We start from the raw sequence: 19,322 nt of genomic DNA on the forward strand, positions 1-19,322 counted from the left end.
AGCAGAACCCACTGCCTTGGGAGTGGCCTTGACAAGTCTTGCTTCCCCCACACTTCCGTTCTCATTTGCCTTACCCACCTCGCCCTTGCCTAGAATGGCCCCATGCAGTGGAACTGATACTAACGGCACTCACTGAATCCTTACCGCTGTCCTGGAAGGCAGGCAACACTGGGTGCTCAATCCATCTCCACCTCCATCACTAAAGGAGGAGAGGCTGAGGGTCAGAGAGGTGGAGTAACTGGCTGGAGGTCACACAGCTACTGAGCTGCTGATCCAGAATTTGAACCCAGGACTGCCCTCCCTGAAGTCAGTGTTCTGAACTGTCAGCTCCACATTCTCCCAAACAGCTCCAGCCAGCCTGGAGTGGGGACGATCTTTACCTCCTCCCAGCCAAACACCCCCATTCCAAGGGCAGCTTCCTCTGGCCTCCTTCACAGGAGCCACTTCTGAGTCATGATTCACAAAGCACTTTTCTTCTCAACTTAAACTCCTGAAGTCAAGGAGAACACCTCTGAAGCCTGGTACTGCAACTTGTTCCAGGCTCTGGAAAAAGAGTCAGTTCACTGGAGAGGGCATGGGTTTGGGGCCACCTCAGGCTGGCAGTTTTGGGGGGTTAGTAGGCTGGAAGCAGTGACTGGTCCCAGCCACTGAGAAGCCACAAACCCTGGAGTGCTCAAGTAAAAGCAGAAATATAGACTGAAAAACCCTGAAACCGCAAAGCAGGAGAGGCACAGAGGGGTTCATGCCAAAAGTCTCATAGACAGTAAATGGCAGAACAGGGACTCCAGCGGGGAAAGAGGCTCAGAGAAGGGAAGGGTCATGCCCAGAGTCACATGGTAAATTGGCAGAGCTGGGGCTTGAACTGAGAGGACCTAGAATTCACTCTACTGTTATATCATATTACCGACCTAACCACAAATGAGAATATATTAATTTAAATTTGCAATTCGGTCCCACCTCCTATTCGTGATTCCCTCACCTCACTCTATTTCCATACCAATCATCACCCGCTAATATACTTTACATACTTATGTCATTAGAACCTAACGTCCATGGTGCCTGGGTGGCTCAGTTGGTTGGGCATCTGACTCTTGATTTCTGCTCAGGTCATGATCTCAGGGTCGTGGGATTAGAGAGCCCTGCCCTCAGTGTGGAGTCCTCTTTTCCCTCTTCCTCTACTCCTCCCCATTATTCCCTCCTTCCTCATGCTCTCATTTTCTCTCTCTCAAATAAATAAAATCTTAAAAAAAAAAAAAAACACACACAGCAACAACAACAACAACCTAAAGTCCACTAGATCAGGGATCTTTCATCTCTTTTGTTCCCTGGCATACTTCAAGCACCTAGAACAGTGCCTGCTTCATATAGTAAAAGCTCAGGAAATACCTGAATAAATAAATTAGTCCAACAAAATTTTATTGAACACTTACTGCAGCCAGGCTGTGAACTGCAATGGCTTTGCTTCATCCCAAATCTACCTAGACATTAATGTTCACTGAACCCTGAAACAAGTCTGACTCCAGAAAGGAGCTAGCAAACCAACCCAAAATAAGCCAAACCCATACATTTCCTTAAACCACCACTGTCAAAACTAAAACATGACACATCTCTAAAGAGAACCCAAATTTCCTGGAGGCTCCCTCTGAGAAGCACTTTCATCTCACCCCCCAAAAAGGCCCAGCAACACTTAAAGAGTCTGCAGCCCCTTTGCCTAGCCACCCACTGCCAGATTCACAACTGCCACTTTCCAAGCACTGCTTTTGCTAAACAGATCTCAGACCTGCCACAACCCAGGTGGTGAGTAGCACGGGGCACTCCGGCCCTGCCAAGCAGGGACAGCTCATTGGTACCAGGTGCTCCTCCCTGGGATGTCAGAAGAGAAGAGGGGTCCAGAAATGTCCTTGGCCTTCTGGCCCTCTCCTTAGGGCTGTCCAATACCTCCTAGTAGGAGGGTTGCTGGGTGGGCAAAATCAGAGCCACCTCTGAAAAGCGTGACGTCTGCAGACATGGAACTCCCTGGGTTCCCGCAGCAGCGCCCAGGGAGCCTCCCCTTCAGCCAGCAGGGACAGGGTGTCCAGTGATTCCCAGGTGCATCTGGGGTTCGCTGAACCAGACTGCAGAAGGCAAGACTTTGAGATTTTAATATATGGCTTTTGACCAAAGCCAAAAAGCTGTTCCAAGAAGTCCTGAGTCCATCTGTCTCGGTCCAAGGAAAAGAGCAGCAATCTCGAGAGACTGTTCCAGAGAAAAGGAAGGCATTCCAGAAGTGCTGCCCTGCTTCTGAATGGTCTTCCAGAAGAGGAAACCAAAACAGTCTCCATCAGCGCCTCCCCCCAACCAACAATCACAACAGCTACAGCAAACATTTACTGAGCTTCTACTGTGCATAACCTGCAGCAGAGGTGGGCCTGCCACTGATCCCTGTTCCACCTTCGAGCTGTGTAACCTTAGGCACCTATTGCCTTTCTGAGCCAAAGTCTCCTCGCTTGCGAAATGAAAAATAACTCGATCTACTTCATAGGATTGTGGGAGTTCACAGAGACGATGCTTAGCCCGGTGCCTGCCACACAGCAGTGCTTAGTAAGAGGCAGTGCTTGCAAAGTAAAGGACCGGCCTATACTGAGAAAAGGAAAACTATTTACGAGGTTTCTAAAAGTCCTGTAAGCCATCATCGATACATTTAGTTATTTCCTAAGCGGTTCGTTGATGCCTGGTTCTTTTCAAATAAATGTAATCCTCACAGCATCCTCGGGGTGGAAAGGCGGAGGGCAGGGCGACAGTCGTCGTGACAAAGGACGAAAACAAGGCCCCTGAAGGTCCGGGGAGGCGGCCGGCAAACACACGACAAAGGGCCCTCTCTCTGCCCTCAAACCCTCCGGAGTAGGTTCAAAACCTCGGACGCAGGGATGAAGTGGCTGGAGGCCCCCCTAGCGGGGCAGTCGGCGCCAGGACCTTAATTTACCATTGCTAAGAGGTGGTCATCTTTTATCCCTAAAGAAAAAAAATGCACGTCAAGGCCCAGACCCTGGGGGAATAAGTCAGCGCCCCAAGACGCCGCACTTGTGCTTTCAACTCGTGCTGGGTCAGGCGCCGCAGAAATAAAAGAGATGGCGGCCCCCAGTTCCGGAGCAGCAACGAGCCCCCCAGGGTTGCAAGTGGGGCATCGGGGCCCCGAGGGCACCCCGGCGCCGCCGGAGGAGGGGAGAGGGCGGCAGCGGCCGGGGGTCCCGGGCTCCGCTCACCTGGCAGCGGCGTCCTGCGCACCTGGCAGGGCCAGGCCCCATCCGGCCCGCAGCCAGGCCAGGGGAGCCCCTGCCGGGAGAGGCCCGGCCCCCCGAAGCAGCCGGCTGCGGCCCGGAACTCACCTGCCGTCGCAACCGCGCCGCCGCCGCCTGTCAGTTAAGCGCACCCACAGCCGCAAGGCGCAGGGCCGTGGGACCCGCTGACCGCGCCCCGCCTCCTCCCCCTCGGCCGCCCAATCGGGAGAGGCGGACGCCACGGCTGGGGGCGGGGCCGGCGGGCAGTGTGGGCCGGGGGCGGGGCCCGACGAGCGTGGGGCGGGGCCAGGCGGGGCCGGCGCCAGGCTCCCTGCGCTCTGACCGCACTGCTACGCGCCGGAAGCAGCCCCGGCCCGGGAACAGGAGCGCGGCGGCGGCGGGACCGCGGGGCCGGCGCTACCATGCCGGTCACCGGCAAGAGTTTCCGGCGGCGCCGGGCCGACTCGGAGTCGGAGGAAGATGAGCAGGACTCAGAGGAGGTTCGGTGCGTTTGGGATGGGGCTTTCAAGGGGCAAGAAGAGAGAGAACCGACGGTGGGACTCCTCACCCGCGAGGCGCCTCTTTGTGAGCCGAGATTGTTGTCCCTTTCTGCAGACAAAAAAACTGAGGCTCCTAGGCTTGAGGCCCCCGCCGCAAGGCCGCACAGTTGGGAGAGGTGTCCCCAGGATGCACAGTGGATCTGACACCCAGTGGTTCTAAGCGCAGGGTCGTCTCCTGGACCATTGTGCCGGCCGTTCAGCACCTGGGCCGGGCACCCGTCGAAGCTGCCTTTTAAGTCTGGGCTCCGCGGAGGGTCTCTAAGTCTGTGCGTTGCCTTTTTTCAGATTAAAACTGGAAGAGACTCGCGAGGTGCAAAACTTGAGGAAGAGGCCCAACGGGGTGAGGTGGGTACCACGAGGGGACCCGGAGGAGGAGGAGGCGGCGGCAGGCGGCGGTGGTGGCAGGGATACGCCCCCGCCTGGGTCGCCGTCACGATGACCTCAGAGCTCCTTCTCTTGACACACTGTAGGGCGTCCACTGCCCCGAAAGGAGTGCAGCGTTGTTTATAGATGTTTAATCAGGAGATGGTCTCACCTGTGTGGTCTTGAGGTTTGCTCCAGAGGTGCAGAAACGGGTTATTAACTCGTGGTTTTATTGCGCCCGATATATTAACTCATGTTTTTCTTGGACCCGATTGTGAAATGCACATTTACTGTTAGAAGTTTGGAAAATTTGGGATCCCTGGGTGGCGCAGTGGTTTAGCGCTTGCCTTTGGCCCAGGGCGCGATCCTGGAGACCCGGGATTGAATCCCACGTCGGGCTCCCGGTGCATGGAGCCTGCCTCTCCCTCTGCCTATGTCTCTGCCCTCCCCCCTCTCTGTGTGTGACCATCATAAATAATAAATAAAAAAATTTTTTTTTAAAAAGTTTGGAAAATTTAGAAAAGTGTGATCAGAAAAATAATCAGCACCCATACTTCTCCCATCCACAGGTAACCAGTGTTAGCATTCAATGTTCTGGCCAATCTGTTTTGTCTCTTTTGTAGAGATTGTGAGTGCTTTCCTTCTATGCTGTTTGCAACTCATTTTCACATTTCGGGCATTAACATTGTGGGTTATTTTTCCAAAAAAAAAAACTTTTTAGGGGCAGTATAGTATTCTGCCACGTGCATGTGCCATAATTTGTCAGTTAATCCCCTACTTAGTAGGGGCCAAAACGCAAATGATCACCAAATAAGGGTGCAATAGGTATTTTTCTACATCTGCCTTCAGCTTCATTTTGCCCAAAGGCTAATCTTAGTAATGAGGTTTCCATGCCAAGATAATGTCAAATGGCCTTGTAAGAGAGTGTACCACTTCACCCTACCCTCCCCCAACCCAGTGCTCGCTGAACTGCGTTTCATGCTTGTAGGCTTTCCCATCTGGCTTTGAGGCCCACTCCTCAGATCTTGCCTTTGCTCTAATGTTGCAAACGTACAAACTTCTTAAGTGTTTTTTCTCATATCTCAGTTGTGCCATTTCTCTCTCACTCTCACTCTCTCTCACTTTTCCTTTTTTGTTTTTGCTCAGTGCTGTGGCCCTGCTGGTAGGAGAGAAGGTACAAGAAGAGACCACCCTAGTGGTAAGTTGTGGGGTCCTCCCTGGGTAATGGGAAGCTGTGGCTGCTCTCCAGTGGGTGGTTGTGTTTTTTAAAAAAGAAGGCTACTGCCAATTATATAGATGCTTCCTTCTAATTGTGTTTGCTTTCTGCAGGATGATCCCTTTCAGATGAAGACAGGTGGTATGGTGGACATGAAGAAACTGAAGGAAAGAGGCAAAGATAAGTAAGTGCAGGCATCACTGAGATACACATTAACCTATAGGCCCTGCCTGGGTCTGTGTGACCCCAGAGAGCTGGGGCCTGCAGCAGCAGCTTTAGTGAGACATCCTGAAGTTTCCTTTGTGCTTTGTAAAGGGTATGTAGCTTAAAAACAAATGAAAGCAGAAACTTTTTTTTTAAAGATTTTATTTATTTTAGAGAGTGTGCGTGTGCACACACATGCACTGGCAGAGGGGCAGAGGGAGAGGGAGGGAGAGAATCTCCAGAAGACTCTGCTGAGCATGCAGCCCAGTGGGGGGCTTGATCCCACAACCCTGAGATCTGGACCTGAGCCGAAATCAAGAGTTCGATGTTCAACCAACTGAGCCCTGCTGGCACCCCAAAAGCAAAAACTCTTGAAAAGTTAGCTTAGTGTGCTACAGATACTCTCCTTTCATAAAGGTGCATTGTTTAGTGTGTTTCAAATCCATGTAGAAGTTTTTTTTTTTTTTAATGTCCTAAAAAGAACATAAAAACACAATTATAAAAATAGTAGAAAAGTAAGAAATAAAAGTATCTACTCATTCCCCAGAGAAATCTCCAGAGGCCAACAGTTTTGCTTTCTTCTGTTTCTTCTCCTTACGTATCATGTATATATTTTTTCCCAACCATAAGCACTTTTTTCCCCAACCATAAGTACTTTATGAGCACGTTTTGCTTGTATAATATCAAATTTGGCCTCACTGAGTTGTGACTTTAAGACTGCTTCATTGCTTCTCCTTTTAGGATCAGTGAAGAGGAAGACCTCCACCTGGGGACGTCATTTTCCGCAGAAACCAACAGAAGGGATGAGGATGCCGACATGTGGGTATCAGTTTGCTGTGAGTGATTAGGGGTTGACTCCAGCCAGATAGAGTCCAAGATATTTATTTAGTCACAGGTGACATTATCCAGAATTATCCAAAGGCAGCAAAGTTGGCCCGTCACCCTACCTAGGCTTTCCTAAAAATTCATTTTTTCTTTTTTAAGATTTTTTATTTATTTCTTCATGAGAGACAGAAAGAGAGAGAGAGGCAGAGAGACACAGGCAGAGGGAGAAGCAGGCTCCATGCAGGGAGCCCGATGTGGGACTCGATCCCAGGACTCTAGGATCACGACCTGAGCCAAAGGCAGATGCTTAACCGCTGAGGCACCCAGGCATCCCCCTAAAAATTCTTTAAAAGGGTGGTTCTTGGGATTTTAGATTCCTTGACTAGTAATATTTTCCTGAACATTGTAGGAAGAAACATCGGACTTGCCCACTTTTTTGTTAACAAGACTTAAACAAATGACTACATCTGCCATTACCATTCTGTCTTCAATGAGCCTTACATCTATTAACATCAATAGATTGGGAGGGCATAATGTCATAATAGAGGTTAGTGCTTTAAGTTGAAAAAAATTTGCTTGATGAAAAAATTCAAGTTATTTTTCTGTATCTCATTTTTCCATGAACTGATGAAAACTTCATGGACCATCACTGCCCTGTGGGCCAGTGTTGGGGACCACTAATTTCAAAGACATGTTTTGTGAACTTCCTGCCTCTCCCTGAGGCCTGTGGCTTTCTCATTTCAGGATGAAGTATATTGAGACAGAGCTGAAAAAGAGGAAAGGGATTGTGGAACATGAAGAACAGAAAGTCAAGCCGAAGAATGCAGAGGACTGTCTCTACGAACTTCCAGAAAACATCCGTGTTTCCTCAGCAAAGAAGACCGAAGAGATGCTTTCCAACCAGATGCTGAGCGGCATCCCCGAGGTGGACCTGGGCATCGAGTACGTTTCAGACCCCTGGTCTGGCCTCTCTCCTGCCCCTAGCCCACTGAAGAGCGCTCTGCTTTCCAGTTAAGGGGACTGTCACCTTGGAAACTCACAAATAACAACTATATTTTCTCTGGCAGGCTCAGATGTTTGTGCCCACAGTGTCTCTGGAGGATTAGTTGGTGTTATGAGACTTAAGGGACAGTCTCCTGAAAGCAAAAGTGTGCTGTTTTGTTTCTTGAGATACAGTAGCATTATATTGGTTTCAGGTATACAACATAATGATTCGATATTTGTATACAAGTGTTTGCTTTTATTCTTTGTTCACAGCTCTTCAGTTCTATTCAGACCCTTGTATTCCTCTCTTTTATTCTAGCAGGAGCAATGTTGAAGGCTTACCTACCCCATGATCCTCCTTTTTATTTTTTGCAAAACCTCTGCTCTAACACAGGATTGTTATGGAAGAAATATGATGGTCAGAATCCTCTTTGGGTGCTGTAGGAAGCTGGAAGACATCTAGATTCCCTCCTCTTTTCTGGACTTCTAGCTTTGGTAAACTGTAGAGCACTGTGCTCCAAGAAAGTGGATCTCCTTATGCACTGGTGGGCTTCTAGCCTGACCATTAATTCTGTCTGAGGACCAAAGGTAAGGCAATCTAACACATGTGGCTCCTTTTTCCCCACAGTGCTAAAATAAAAAATATCATTTCCACGGAGGATGCCAAGGCCCGTCTGCTGGCAGAGCAGCAGAACAAGAAGAAAGACAGTGAGACATCTTTCGTGCCCACCAACATGGCCGTGAATTATGTGCAGCACAACCGATGTAAGCTCTGGGGAAGTAGCCCTGCCACATTGGTGTGAGGTCCCCTCGTTCCCATACTTTGTCTGACACATTCCCTGGTCTCTTTTGATCCAGTTTATCATGAGGAGCTCAATGCCCCCGTACGGAGAAACAAAGATGAGCCCAAAGCCCGACCCTTGAGAGTGGGTGACACCGAAAAGCCAGAGCCTGAGCGTGAGTGTATCAGAGGCCTAAGAGCTGCCTGGAGCAGTCATTGGGGCCCGTGGAGGCAGGGTGGACTTTGGCTGGGGTAGAGCCTGGGCTGTGGGGCCAGGGCACCTGGGTTCCACTCTATGCTCTGGACCACGGCCATGTGCCTTCCCCTTTCCAGGCCTCGGTTTACTCATCTGTAAATGGGGATAGTAATAAAACCACACATTTGGGGTTGCTCCGAGGATTCACTGGGCTATCAAATATAATAGAGAATTAAAAAACTAGGACATTTCAATGAGCAAAAATAAATTAAAAGTTACTCACAGTTACACCCAAAGATATGCGCTGCTAACATTTTTATGTATAACCTTCCAGACTTTAAAAAAACGTGTATAGAAACATATACTGTATACATACAATAGGATCTCATAGATTTTTACTCAGTAGTGTGCCCTGCATCTCTCTCTATGACAGTAGATAGACATTTTACTGTTGAGTGGCCATCTCATGTTCTACTGTAGGGATATACTGTAGTTCAAACTGGACTGGACAAACACTTAGGTTGTTTCTCATCTTTCCCTTTTATTTATTTATTTATTTATTTATTTATTTATTTATTTATTTATTTATTTTTCCATCTTTCCCTTTTATTTTTTTTTTTATTTTTATTTTTTTCCATCTTTCCCTTTTAAACACTTTTTGCCTATATCATGTCCTTAGGCTCCAGGCCAAGAAGTCACCAAATGCTCCTCTAGAAGTGGGGTGATTTGTTCCCCCACTAGCAACATCCAGCTGTGTCCCTTTCCCTCTTGCTAACCAGCACCAGTGGGAGGAGGGGGGATGATCCTAAGGAAAAGCTGAGCAGGCTATTGTTTTCCTTTCCCTCCTACTTGGGAAATTATTTTCTGTACCATCTTGGTTGCATAGTCTTTGATTGCCAGAGTTTTGTGTTATTCACACATAGTAAGCAAGGACTTTGGTGTCACCAGACTTGGGTTCAACTCTCAACCTACTTTTGCTTTCTGAGCGACCCTGAGGAAGTCACTCTGGACAGTGATGGCAACATGCCCTTGTTCAAATTGCTGTGAAGGTTAAAAGAAGTCGTATCTGAAAGTGTTAAGCACCAGGCCTTGTACATAGCCAGACTCTCACTGCAGTGAAACACCGACTGTCTGGCCACCTAGTCTGCTGCTGATATCTGCATATGCCACCATACTGTCACTTGACTCCACCCTATGTTAATTTTCATTTACTCAATAACAAGTATTTACTGAGGCCCTACCAGGTTCCTATTTACCCAGGTAGGCACTGGGGCTCCTGTGGGGAATGAGACAGGCTTGGTCCTAGCCTAAGCAGAGCTGAAACCCATCGGTGGCTTCCAACGCGGCAAACAGCTTTTCCTCTTCCTTTGCAGGGTCCCCTCCTAACCGCAAGCGTCCTGCTAATGAGAAGGCCACTGACGACTATCACTATGAGAAGTTCAAGAAGATGAACAGACGGTACTAAGGGTGGGAGAAGGGAGAAGTTGCAGACTGGGATGTAAATAGTGCTGTCCCTCCCATACTCCCTTGATGAAATGCTTCTTGAACAGAAGTTTGCTTCTGTTCTGTTTGCTAGCAGACCATTCCAAAAACAGACTCTTAGTCCTGCTGCTTACCTGCTGGATTTTTCAGGCACTGCATTTATAACCTTTTGAAACAATGTGTAGTTTCCCTATTTGGGGGCAAATTCTATTCTTGTGAGCGTTATTAAATCTTGTTTGTAAATATGTTGACTTTCTCTTAATATTGGCCCTGAGTCTGGAGGAAACAGCTGTTCAGAGTGAGATAAACTCTTTAGGTTGTGCTGCTAATTATTATATATGCAATCGTGTCTTCTACTTTCAAATACCTGGAGTTCAGAGATACATCCTTCACTGTTTATGATGGATCCACCTGACAGCAGGAAAATCTAGGATGGGATCAAAGGGACACTGATATTTTTTGACTTTTACAGTCACCTGTTTTCACTAAGAAAGAGAAACAGTTTCTATTATTTTTAGGACTTAAGTATTAAATATGAAATGAATCCAACCTTCTTGTTTGTATTGTGTCTCCTTATACTAACACTAGGTAATGTGTTGTGAGCCTGGAGGTGGGGGTTGGTAGCTCAAAAGCAAAATTTGTTTACTGAGAGATTTTCTCTTTGAGTTTAAAAGACATCGGCAGGCTCCAATCAGCTGGCTGTTGGGGGCAGTGCCCCCTGTGCTTTCATTTACCTGAGCACTTACACAAGTTGAGATGAGAAAAGAGCCAGTTTGGTTGACCTTTGGGCTGATTTTTAGAGTGGATGTTGTGGTTAGAGACTTTGGCTTGGAGTCTGAGCTGAGCCCTCCTCACAGCCTATTTTGCCCTTGGACAGATCTCTTTCCCTCTGAGCTTGTTTTCTCATCTGTAAAATGGAGAGTGTTTTATTTTTCTATTTTTTCCTCCATTAGAATGCATGGTCAGTGAAGGCAGGAATCACATCTACCTCATTTTATTAAATCCCCAAAGTCTAGTCCATAACCCAACACATGGGGAATCCTCAAAACCCTGACTGAGTGAATGAGTGTAAGTAATTTTTCTGGAGAAATCTGAGGAACACGACCTCATCGAGGTGGTGAAGGTCAGTAATAGTCATAAATCATGTTGCTGTATCATTCATATCATGTCATGAAAATAGCAGTGTACCCACATCTAGAATGTTCCTCCCCAACGCTGCTATCCCCAGTCTAATAATGAGAAAAACATCCCATCCCAACAGCGGGGTATCCTACAAAAAATTTGACCAGCACTCCCCCAAAACTGTCAAGGTCATCAAAACCAAGGAGGGCTTGAGAAAGTCTCAGCCAAGGAGGAGCCTAAGGAGACATGAGAACGAAATATAATGTGGTATCGTGGATGGGATCCTAGCTCAGATACAGGACATCAGGTAAAAACTTAAGGAAAAATGAACAAATTTTAGTTGTATCAATGTAGGTTCATTATTTTATTTTATTTTTTTTTAAAGAATTTTATTTTATTTTATTTATGATAGTCACAGAGAGAGAGAGAGGCAGAGACACACGCAGAGGGAGGAGAAGCAGGCTCCATGCACAGGGAGCCCGACGTGGGATTCGATCCGGGGTCTCCAGGATTGCGCCCTGGGCCAACGGAAGGCGCCAAACCGCTGCGCCACCCAGGGATCCCAGGTTCATTATTTTAAATGAATATAACATACTAGTATGTTAATAAGAGAAATTACGTGGGAGGGCATACCTCGCTGTACTGTCTTCTCAACTTTTCCATATATCTAAAATTGTTCGCAGAAAATAGGCTTACTTTTAAAATACTGCCGCCCCCACCCCCGCGGCCTCCGGCGCCCAGGTGCTCGCCTCCCGGAAGCGGCGGAGGGCTCCGCCCCACCCCGCACAAAGATGGCGACGCGAGGAGGCCCGCCCCGCACAAAGATGGCGGCCGCGTCGGGGAGGAACCGGAAGCGCGGTCTGGCGGTAGCGCCGGTCCGCGGCAGCGCCAGAACGCGCGGGGCGGCGCGGGTCCGGGCATGAAGCTGGGCCGGGCCGTGCTGGGCCTGCTGCTGCTGGCGCCGTTGGCGGTGCGGGCGGTGGAGCCCATCAGCCTGGGACTGGCCCTGGCCGGCGTCCTCACCGGCTACATCTACCCGCGCCTCTACTGCCTCTTCACGGAGTGCTGCGGCCAGAAGCGGAGCCTCAGCCGGGAGGGTAGGACGGGCGGGCGGGCGGCCGGCGGGGCCGGGCCGGGGGGGCGGGGGCCGCAGCCGGAGCGGCTCCCGGCCACGACTGGGGACGGGCCAGCGTTGGTCGGAGACCCGAGCCGGCGGGCTGCGGGCCGGGCCAGGCCGCCTCCTCCGCCGAGAGTTTCGCTTCTTCCCAGCTGGGGCGGGAGGGGTGGTGGGAAGTGTCCCGGCGGCGCGGGCGGCGGCAGCAGCCGGCCCTCTCCTGCGGGGCGGGGCGGGGCGGGGCGGGGAGGGGAGGGGAGGGGCGGGGAGGGGCGGGGCGCGGCCTCCAGCCCCCCGCCCCCCGCCCCCCGCGGCTCGCCGGGTGCTCCAGCAGCTTCGCCGGCCTTGCCGGCCGCCCCACGCGCCTGTACGCTCCTCGGCTAGCTCGCGCCAGACACACAGACACCCCCTCGCTGACTAGCTTTGTTTTTCCCAGCGCTGCAGAAGGATCTGGACAGCAAGCTCTTTGGACAGCATCTCGCAAAGAAAGTCATCTTAAATGCTGTGTCTGGCTTCATAAGCAACCCGAAGCCGAAGAAACCTCTCACCCTTTCTCTGCACGGGTGGACGGGCACGGGCAAAAATTTTGTCAGCAAGATCATCGCGGAGAATATTTACGAGGGAGGTCTGAACAGTGACTATGTCCACCTGTTTGTGGCCACGCTGCACTTTCCACATGCCTCCAACATCACCCTGTATAAGGCAAGAGCAGAATGTTGGAATCCTTCCTGGATGATGCAGGGTTGGGGGTTTCTTTGTTGTGGGGTAGGATTTGGGGATTGCGAGTTAGAATGAGTGAGCCCTGGGCAGCCCCGGTGGCACAGTGGTTTAGCGCCGCCTGCCTGCAGCCCGGGGTGTGGTCCTGGAGACCCGGGATCGAGTCCCACGTTTTGGGCTCCCTGCATGGAGCCTGCTTCTCCCTCTGCCTGTGTCTCTGCCTCTCTCGCGCTCTCTCTGAATAAATAAATAAATCTTTAAAAAAAAGAAGAAAAGAATGAGTGAGCCCTGAAGACGTCTACACGTGTGGGTTCCCCTTTGAAAGGTGTGGAAGTTAGGAGGGTTTGACATGTATGGGGCGATTATACCATCCAGGCTCTGCGGTGGTTGCTGAAAACGGCCCGGTATGATTCTCAGTTCAGTAAGTGGGGTTAGAGGTGGATGTCATTACGTCCAACCTAAGGAGCATCACATTTCACTCAGTGTGTAAAAGAGGACACATTTCTAGAAAGGCCTAAGGTTGTTTAGCTGAAGTGTTACAAACTGCTTTTACGGCTTAACTCACTGATTAATAACCTGGACTTTGGCGGCAGACACACCTGGTTGTGAGTCCTAACTCTCCCACCTGCCACCTTTGTCATCTTGGGACTGAAGAAGCCTGGTGTGCACACAGGATACGTATTAACATCGCCATTTTAATGAGAAGGACCAGCAATTCAGTGACACGGCATCACTATGATATCCACACAGCACAGGAATTATAATCAACGTGGGGCTTTGGAGTCAGGCAGGGCAGGGTTCGGATCCCAGCTCTACCACGTACTAATTTTGTAATCTTAGGCAAGATGATGAAGCTCTGTACCTCAGTCTCCTTATCAATAAAATGGGTATGATAACATGCGCTGCATGGAGTTGTGAGGAACCAAGGAGCTTGTGTGTGTAAAGTTCTTAGTACAGTGCCGAGCATGCAGTGAGCCTTCCGTAAACAAGGCCATTGTGGAAACAGTTGTAGCATTGACGCTTATGCCAGTTGTTTCCATTGTACTTGCTGAGAACTTTGTGTTGGCTTTTCCCCTTTGTCACTCAAGGACCAGTTACAATTGTGGATACGTAGCAACGTGAGCGCCTGTGCCAGATCCATCTTCATATTCGATGAGATGGACAAGATGCATGCCGGCCTCATAGATGCCATCAAACCTTTCCTAGACTATTATGATCATGTGGATGGGGTTTCCTACCAGAAAGCCATCTTCATATTTCTCAGGTAAGGTCCGGGCCGGGACATGATTGAAGAACCCTGAGCCCAAGTCCGTGGGCTTCGGAACGAAGCCCAGTCCTCACTCACCGGCATTCTGTTGCAGCAATGCTGGAGCAGAAAGGATCACAGACGTGGCTTTGGATTTCTGGAGGAGTGGAAAGCAGAGGGAAGAGATCCGGCTCAAAGACATGGAGCCGGCCTTGTCCGTGTCGGCCTTTAATAACAAGAACAGTAAGTGCCCGCTTTTACTAACCTCTCTCATTCATGACTGTCACTAAGCTGTAGATCATTGGCATCACCGTAGCCCGGGAGCTGGCTAGAAATGCCACTTCTCAGTCCCTTCTTCAGACGTACTGAGGCAGAATTTCTTGGAAGAATTTGTGTTAAGCTCCAAGTGGCTTTTATATACCCTAAAGTTTAGAAAGTGCTGTTCTAAAGAAAGAGGGATGTTCTTGATTACCAAGGTCTTAAAAACTAGTTCCTTGTTTTCTTTAGCTATATCCTATTTCTTTGTGGAAGAAAAGCAGGCAGCTGAGCAAAGAAGGGCTGCTGTAGTTGTGCCTCCAAAAGAGAGGACCTCTCAGGTCCCTTTCTTTTCTGTGTTGCCCAGGAACTGAGGTTCTGTGCACAAGAATAACAGCCAAGCAGTGGATGGGCCCTTGTTCTGCACTGGACACCATGTAGAACGTTCTACCTGCAGATATCCTCTGATCTCCACAATAACTTTGTGGGGTAGAAACTGTCACTGTCCCCAAGGAAACTGAGGCCCAGAGGGAGCCACTTGCCCTAGGCCGCCCGGCCTGTTTGGTGTCTTTGATCCCAGAGCCTGAGCCCTTTACTGCCAAACTCCTGGTTTTCCCAGTGAACTCACACACCTTTGACCTTGAACCCTTAGAGAGAGGAAGACCCCACAATGCAGAATGATTCACCAGGTTACCTGGGAGCCATGTGGGCTGTTACCATTAAAGTCTGCTTTGTTCAGTTTCCTTCATGAGCTTAGAAAACAAAAATTCTCCTTTGAAATAAGGAATTTATGTTATTGCAGAAATACGTGAACAGTATGGGGTTTTTGTTTGTTTGTTTTGTTTTGTTTTGTTTTATTCATGAGAGACACAGAGAGAGAGAGAGAATGGCAGAGACACGGGCAGAGGGAGAGGCAGGCTCCATGCAGGGAGCCCGATGTGGGACTCCATCCCGGGTCCCCAGGATCAGGCCCTGGGCCGAAGACAGCGCTAAACCGCTGAGCCACCCAGGCTGCCCAGTATGGAGTGTTTTGTATCTGTTTGTGTAGCTGGAGTATTTACTATGAAAGCCAGGATATTTTGTAACCTGTTGGATGGTTTCCTGGCATGCAAGCAGTATGAACACATGCACTAGAAACCTTAGCCTAAATGCTGCAGCAAGATGAGGCCAGTTGCCTAGAACCCATGTGCTGGGAGGTTACAGAGGGTTCCAGAGAATAAGCTTCAGAATTGACGGACCTGGCCATTTCTGATTGTGGCCTCAGGCAGATGGCTGAACTCATTCATTCATTCATTCATTCATTCCACAGATGTTTATTGAGCCCCTACTAGGTAACAGGCACTAGTCCAGCTGGGGACATCACAGTGAACAAAAGCAAATCCTTATCCTCAAGGAGTTTATATCCTAATGGTAATAAATAAGGAAGGAAGTGGGTCAGATGATGAGATATGTGTATCTATGTAGAGACAGAGATATGTTTTCCTCTCCACCCCCAATAGGTAAAAAGTAAGTCAATAAAGAGGGCTTGAGGGTGCTGGACTGAGGATGGGCTACAGTTTTAAATAGAGTGGTCAGGAATGGCTCACTGTGAGGGTGACATTTGACCTGATCCAAGGATGAGGGTGTGAGCCATGTGGATACCACAGGGAACAGCATTCCATCAGAGGGAACAGCACATGCAGGGCCCTGAGGTGGGGGTATGCCCAGGATTCCTGTGGGGGTCCAGGAGGAACAAAGGAGAAGAGGGGGTCAGATAAGAGGTGAGACTTGCACTGGCAGTACTGGTCATGGAAGGCCCAGAGAGCCATTGAGAGGCTTTGGGTTTGACTCCTAATGGAGGAGGGAGCCCCTAGAGTGTTTTGAGCAAACAGTGACATGACCAGGCTTGGTTTTAAGTGAACAGACTGAAGGCAGCAGAGGCAGGGACACAGGCAGGAGCTGTCCGACAGTGTGGAGGAGAGATGCTGGTGGCCTGGCCCCTTGTGCCAGCAGTGGGATCGGGCGACATGGTGTGATGAGGATGCGTTTCGAAAGGAGAAACATTTAGAAGGTGCAGTCACATTTCCTGAAGGATCAGTGTGGTAATGAGAGAGCACCGAATCAGGGATCCGGCTTGCTCAGTGGAAAGGGTGGCACTGCCATTTCAGGGGACAGACTATGGAATTGCAAGTTTGTGGGGCCAGATGGGAGATGGAGACAGTTGTGGACGGTGAGCGAGGCACCCCTGTAGAGATGCAGGGCAGATGTTTGGCTGTTCAGTGGGGTTCCCCAGGGGTGCTCAGCTAAGGGTACAGATTGGGGAGCGGTCGTCCATAGGTGATTTCTCAAGAGACTGAGATCCTTGTCCTGCCAGAGCACTTCCCGTGGTGCTGTTCTGGCCGTGTGGGCTCTGCGCGGAGGTCACCTTCTCAGCTGGGCCTTGGCTGCCCACCCTGGCCAAGTAGCCTGTCCTCCTTGCCCACTTGCCCCATTTCAGTGCTCACAGCCCCGGTCACTATCTGAAATTGTGAACCGGCTTATCAGGGTGTGAATCCCTGAGGGCAGCATCCATGTCTGCCTGGCTCCGTGCTCTCTCCCCAGGGTGTAGGGCTTGCCTTGCCTGACACAGCAGGCCTTCAGGAAATGAGCTGTCCCACTTGTGAGCCACTAGCTTTGTTCTTTCCCATGGCCATACTCCACCCCATCCAGGCAGTGAGATCTTTATTGAGCACCAGTTCCATGCAAAGCACTGCTAAGAAAGGAGAGAGTATGTTTTGGTTGTGATTTATAAGAAGAAATACGTATTAGCTCTTTGTCACCATTTCTGGTACAATTCTCCTAAAACACTCAGAATTTCCTAAGTAACAAGAGCCATAAAGATGTCTTGATATTTATAACAAACTTGTTAACCAAACCTGAGTTTGTGTAAATAAGAGGACTTTGGGGAAGCATCTAAGGGGCATGCTCCGGTTTCCAGGGGAACCAAGCATTGTACCTGGAGGGTTGGAACTTTCAGCGCCATCCCATGACCCCTGGGGACAGGCCAGGGGCTGGAGGTGGAATCAGTCACCAGTAGCAATCAGTGATTTGATCAGACATGCCAATGTAACGAAGCTTCCATAAATATCCAAAAGAATGGAGGTTCAGAGAGCTTCCAGATTGAACGCATGGAGGGTGGCGGAGAGTGGTCCCCTGGGAGGGGGCATAGAAGCTTCACATCCTCTCTGCATTCCCTGCCCTCTGCGTCTCTTCCATCTTGCTGCCGTCCTTCCATCTGGGTGATGGGCTTTTACTGAACTGAATTGTAGCACACCCAGCTGGTATTGGAGAATTGCTTGAAGGTGTGAAAAAAAAAAAAAAAACCCTCCACATGTCAGAATTGGTGTCAGAATGAGACCAGAATTAAGGCACCAGAGTTAAGCAGCAAAGCAGAACAGAAACTGTTCCAAGTGTGGAAGTGCTGGGTGTGATCCAGCAGCAGGTGTGCTATTGTCAGGAGGGAGCGTGTGCTGGGTCCCCCCGGGAATCCAGGAGGGAATGTGACTGGGTCAGTGGGTGGGTGCACATAGAGCCAGCACTCATCCCTGGTGAAAACACGCAGCAAAGTCTGTACCCTGTGGCCGCACCAGAGTGCTGTGTTCACACAGTATGGTGCTGAGGGTTCTAGTTCTCAGTTTCTCAATGCCCCATGTGGTTTGGATGTGCTGTGTTTTGCACGTGCGGGCAGCGGTGCTGGTTTCTGCCCTGTTGCTGATCCAGCTGCCAAAAGTCCAGTGAGTCTGGGTTCCCCAAGTAAAGGAGTGGCTAGTCCCTCCTTGGGGACTCCCTTCTCCTTGAGCTTTCTCTGAAACCCTGCCAGCCTGGAGACCTGGTCCCCTCCGTACTGCCCTCCGCCTCTGCTTGTTCCCAGCAGCCTGGGTTCATTTGTCTCTCTCCCGCTTCAGATCTGTAGGGCCATCCAAGAAGCCTCCCCTGAGCCCAAGGCATAAGGAAGGTGCCACGTCACCTGTGCTTTACTCTCCTGAAGGCATCACAGCTTGATTGTGCCCATGGACAGGTCCCAGGTTACTTCTGTTTCATTGGATCGTGGGCCCCACCTCCGGGTCTGGCGCCTAGTGGATGTGTGAGGGATGGATGGGTGGGTAGGTGGACAATGGATGAACAGCCCCTTTTTCTTTTTCCCAGGTGGCTTCTGGCATAGCAGCCTAATTGACCGAAATCTCATTGATTATTTTGTTCCCTTCCTCCCCCTGGAATATAAACACCTAAAAATGTGCATCAGAGTTGAAATGCAGTCCCGAGGCTTTGATATTGATGAGGACATTGTCACCAAAGTGGCCGACGAGATGACATTTTTCCCCAAAGAGGAGAGAGTTTTCTCTGACAAAGGCTGCAAAACCGTGTTCACCAAGTTAGATTACTACTACGATGACTGACACGGCACTGGAGTTGCTTCAAGTTGGAACACTCTGCTCTTTTCCTATATCTCCCCCAGCTTCATACACTGGAAGAGGACTAAAGTGAATGCTTCCTGTGGGACAGGACAGGCATTGCCCCAGGCAGTGTTCATCCAGCAGAGCCTTGCCAGTGTCCTACCCTACAGATCGTGGACTTCGAAAGAGCCCCCAGAGCGTTCAGAGGAGGAAGCAGCTCCCAATCCACTCGGCCCAGGGCTCATGATTTTTTAAAAATCATGTTTTAATCTCAAGTGTTTCTGTTTCAAGGAAGGACGTCTAAGTTTTATTGAAAATGTGGTAACTTTATTTAAAATGGTTTTTAACATTATGAGAAACTTTTCAGGCTCTACATTGCTGGCTTTGTGTGTGTTTTTTTTAAGTTCCTGTCACCATATCATCTAATGTTTTGTCTTTACTGCAAAAAAGCACAAGCCTGGGTCCTTGGCATGTAGTCCCTAAGATGGCATAACCGGGGACCAAGGCTGGAGCAGTGGTCAGACCTGTCACGGGATGACCATCGTGAGCAAGGGGCAAGGAAGTGTTTAGATAAAAGGACAAGTGTAT

General features: G+C 49.7%; 3 protein-coding genes across 33 annotated transcripts in view; 2 read left to right on the forward strand and 1 right to left on the reverse strand.

Moving 5' to 3' along the window:
- USP20 (ubiquitin specific peptidase 20) overlaps window positions 1–3,518 on the reverse strand; it is a 43,273-nt gene extending 39,755 nt beyond the window's left edge. For 5 of the 31 annotated variants that reach the window (XM_072748417.1, XM_072748411.1, XM_072748408.1 and 2 more), the window contains exon 1: window positions 3,366–3,469. The gene's annotated coding sequence lies outside the window, so the exon portion shown is untranslated. Of the gene's footprint in view, window positions 1–1,780; window positions 2,992–3,242 lie in introns of those variants that run through there. The other 26 variants (XM_072748413.1, XM_072748409.1, XM_072748402.1 and 23 more) reach the window with 13 other exon arrangements.
- A 65-nt stretch (window positions 3,519–3,583) lies between these two features.
- On the forward strand, window positions 3,584–10,417 carry C2H9orf78 (chromosome 2 C9orf78 homolog). Its single transcript, XM_026009500.2, has 9 exons — window positions 3,584–3,762; window positions 4,103–4,162; window positions 5,327–5,378; window positions 5,510–5,580; window positions 6,342–6,419; window positions 7,170–7,367; window positions 8,038–8,174; window positions 8,268–8,366; window positions 9,760–10,417. Exons 1-9 carry the CDS (start codon window positions 3,680–3,682, stop codon window positions 9,849–9,851), a joined length of 870 nt encoding a protein of 289 aa, XP_025865285.1. The 5' UTR covers window positions 3,584–3,679; the 3' UTR covers window positions 9,852–10,417.
- Window positions 10,418–11,750: 1,333 nt separating this feature from the next.
- Window positions 11,751–19,107, forward strand: TOR1A (torsin family 1 member A). Its single transcript, XM_026009499.2, has 5 exons — window positions 11,751–12,087; window positions 12,541–12,806; window positions 13,910–14,085; window positions 14,183–14,310; window positions 18,487–19,107. The coding sequence occupies exons 1-5, from the start codon at window positions 11,910–11,912 to the stop codon at window positions 18,735–18,737; spliced, it is 999 nt and encodes a 332-aa protein (XP_025865284.1). The 5' UTR covers window positions 11,751–11,909; the 3' UTR covers window positions 18,738–19,107.
- The last annotated feature ends 215 nt before the right edge of the window (window positions 19,108–19,322 follow it).

The sequence above is a fragment of the Vulpes vulpes genome, chromosome 2 (assembly GCF_048418805.1).
Source record: "Vulpes vulpes isolate BD-2025 chromosome 2, VulVul3, whole genome shotgun sequence".
Taxonomy (NCBI): domain Eukaryota; kingdom Metazoa; phylum Chordata; class Mammalia; order Carnivora; family Canidae; genus Vulpes; species Vulpes vulpes.

Coding starts and splice junctions, on each gene's coding strand:
- C2H9orf78 (XM_026009500.2), top strand. CDS start 3,680: ATGCCGGTCACCGGCAAGAGTTTCCGGCGGCGCCGGGCCGACTCGGAG. Junction 6,420..7,169: donor AGGGATGAGGATGCCGACAT/GTGGGTATCAGT, acceptor TTCTCATTTCAG/GATGAAGTATATTGAGACAG. Junction 7,368..8,037: donor GAGGTGGACCTGGGCATCGA/GTACGTTTCAGA, acceptor TTTTCCCCACAG/TGCTAAAATAAAAAATATCA.
- TOR1A (XM_026009499.2), top strand. CDS start 11,910: ATGAAGCTGGGCCGGGCCGTGCTGGGCCTGCTGCTGCTGGCGCCGTTG. Junction 12,088..12,540: donor GCGGAGCCTCAGCCGGGAGG/GTAGGACGGGCG, acceptor TGTTTTTCCCAG/CGCTGCAGAAGGATCTGGAC. Junction 14,311..18,486: donor GGCCTTTAATAACAAGAACA/GTAAGTGCCCGC, acceptor TCTTTTTCCCAG/GTGGCTTCTGGCATAGCAGC.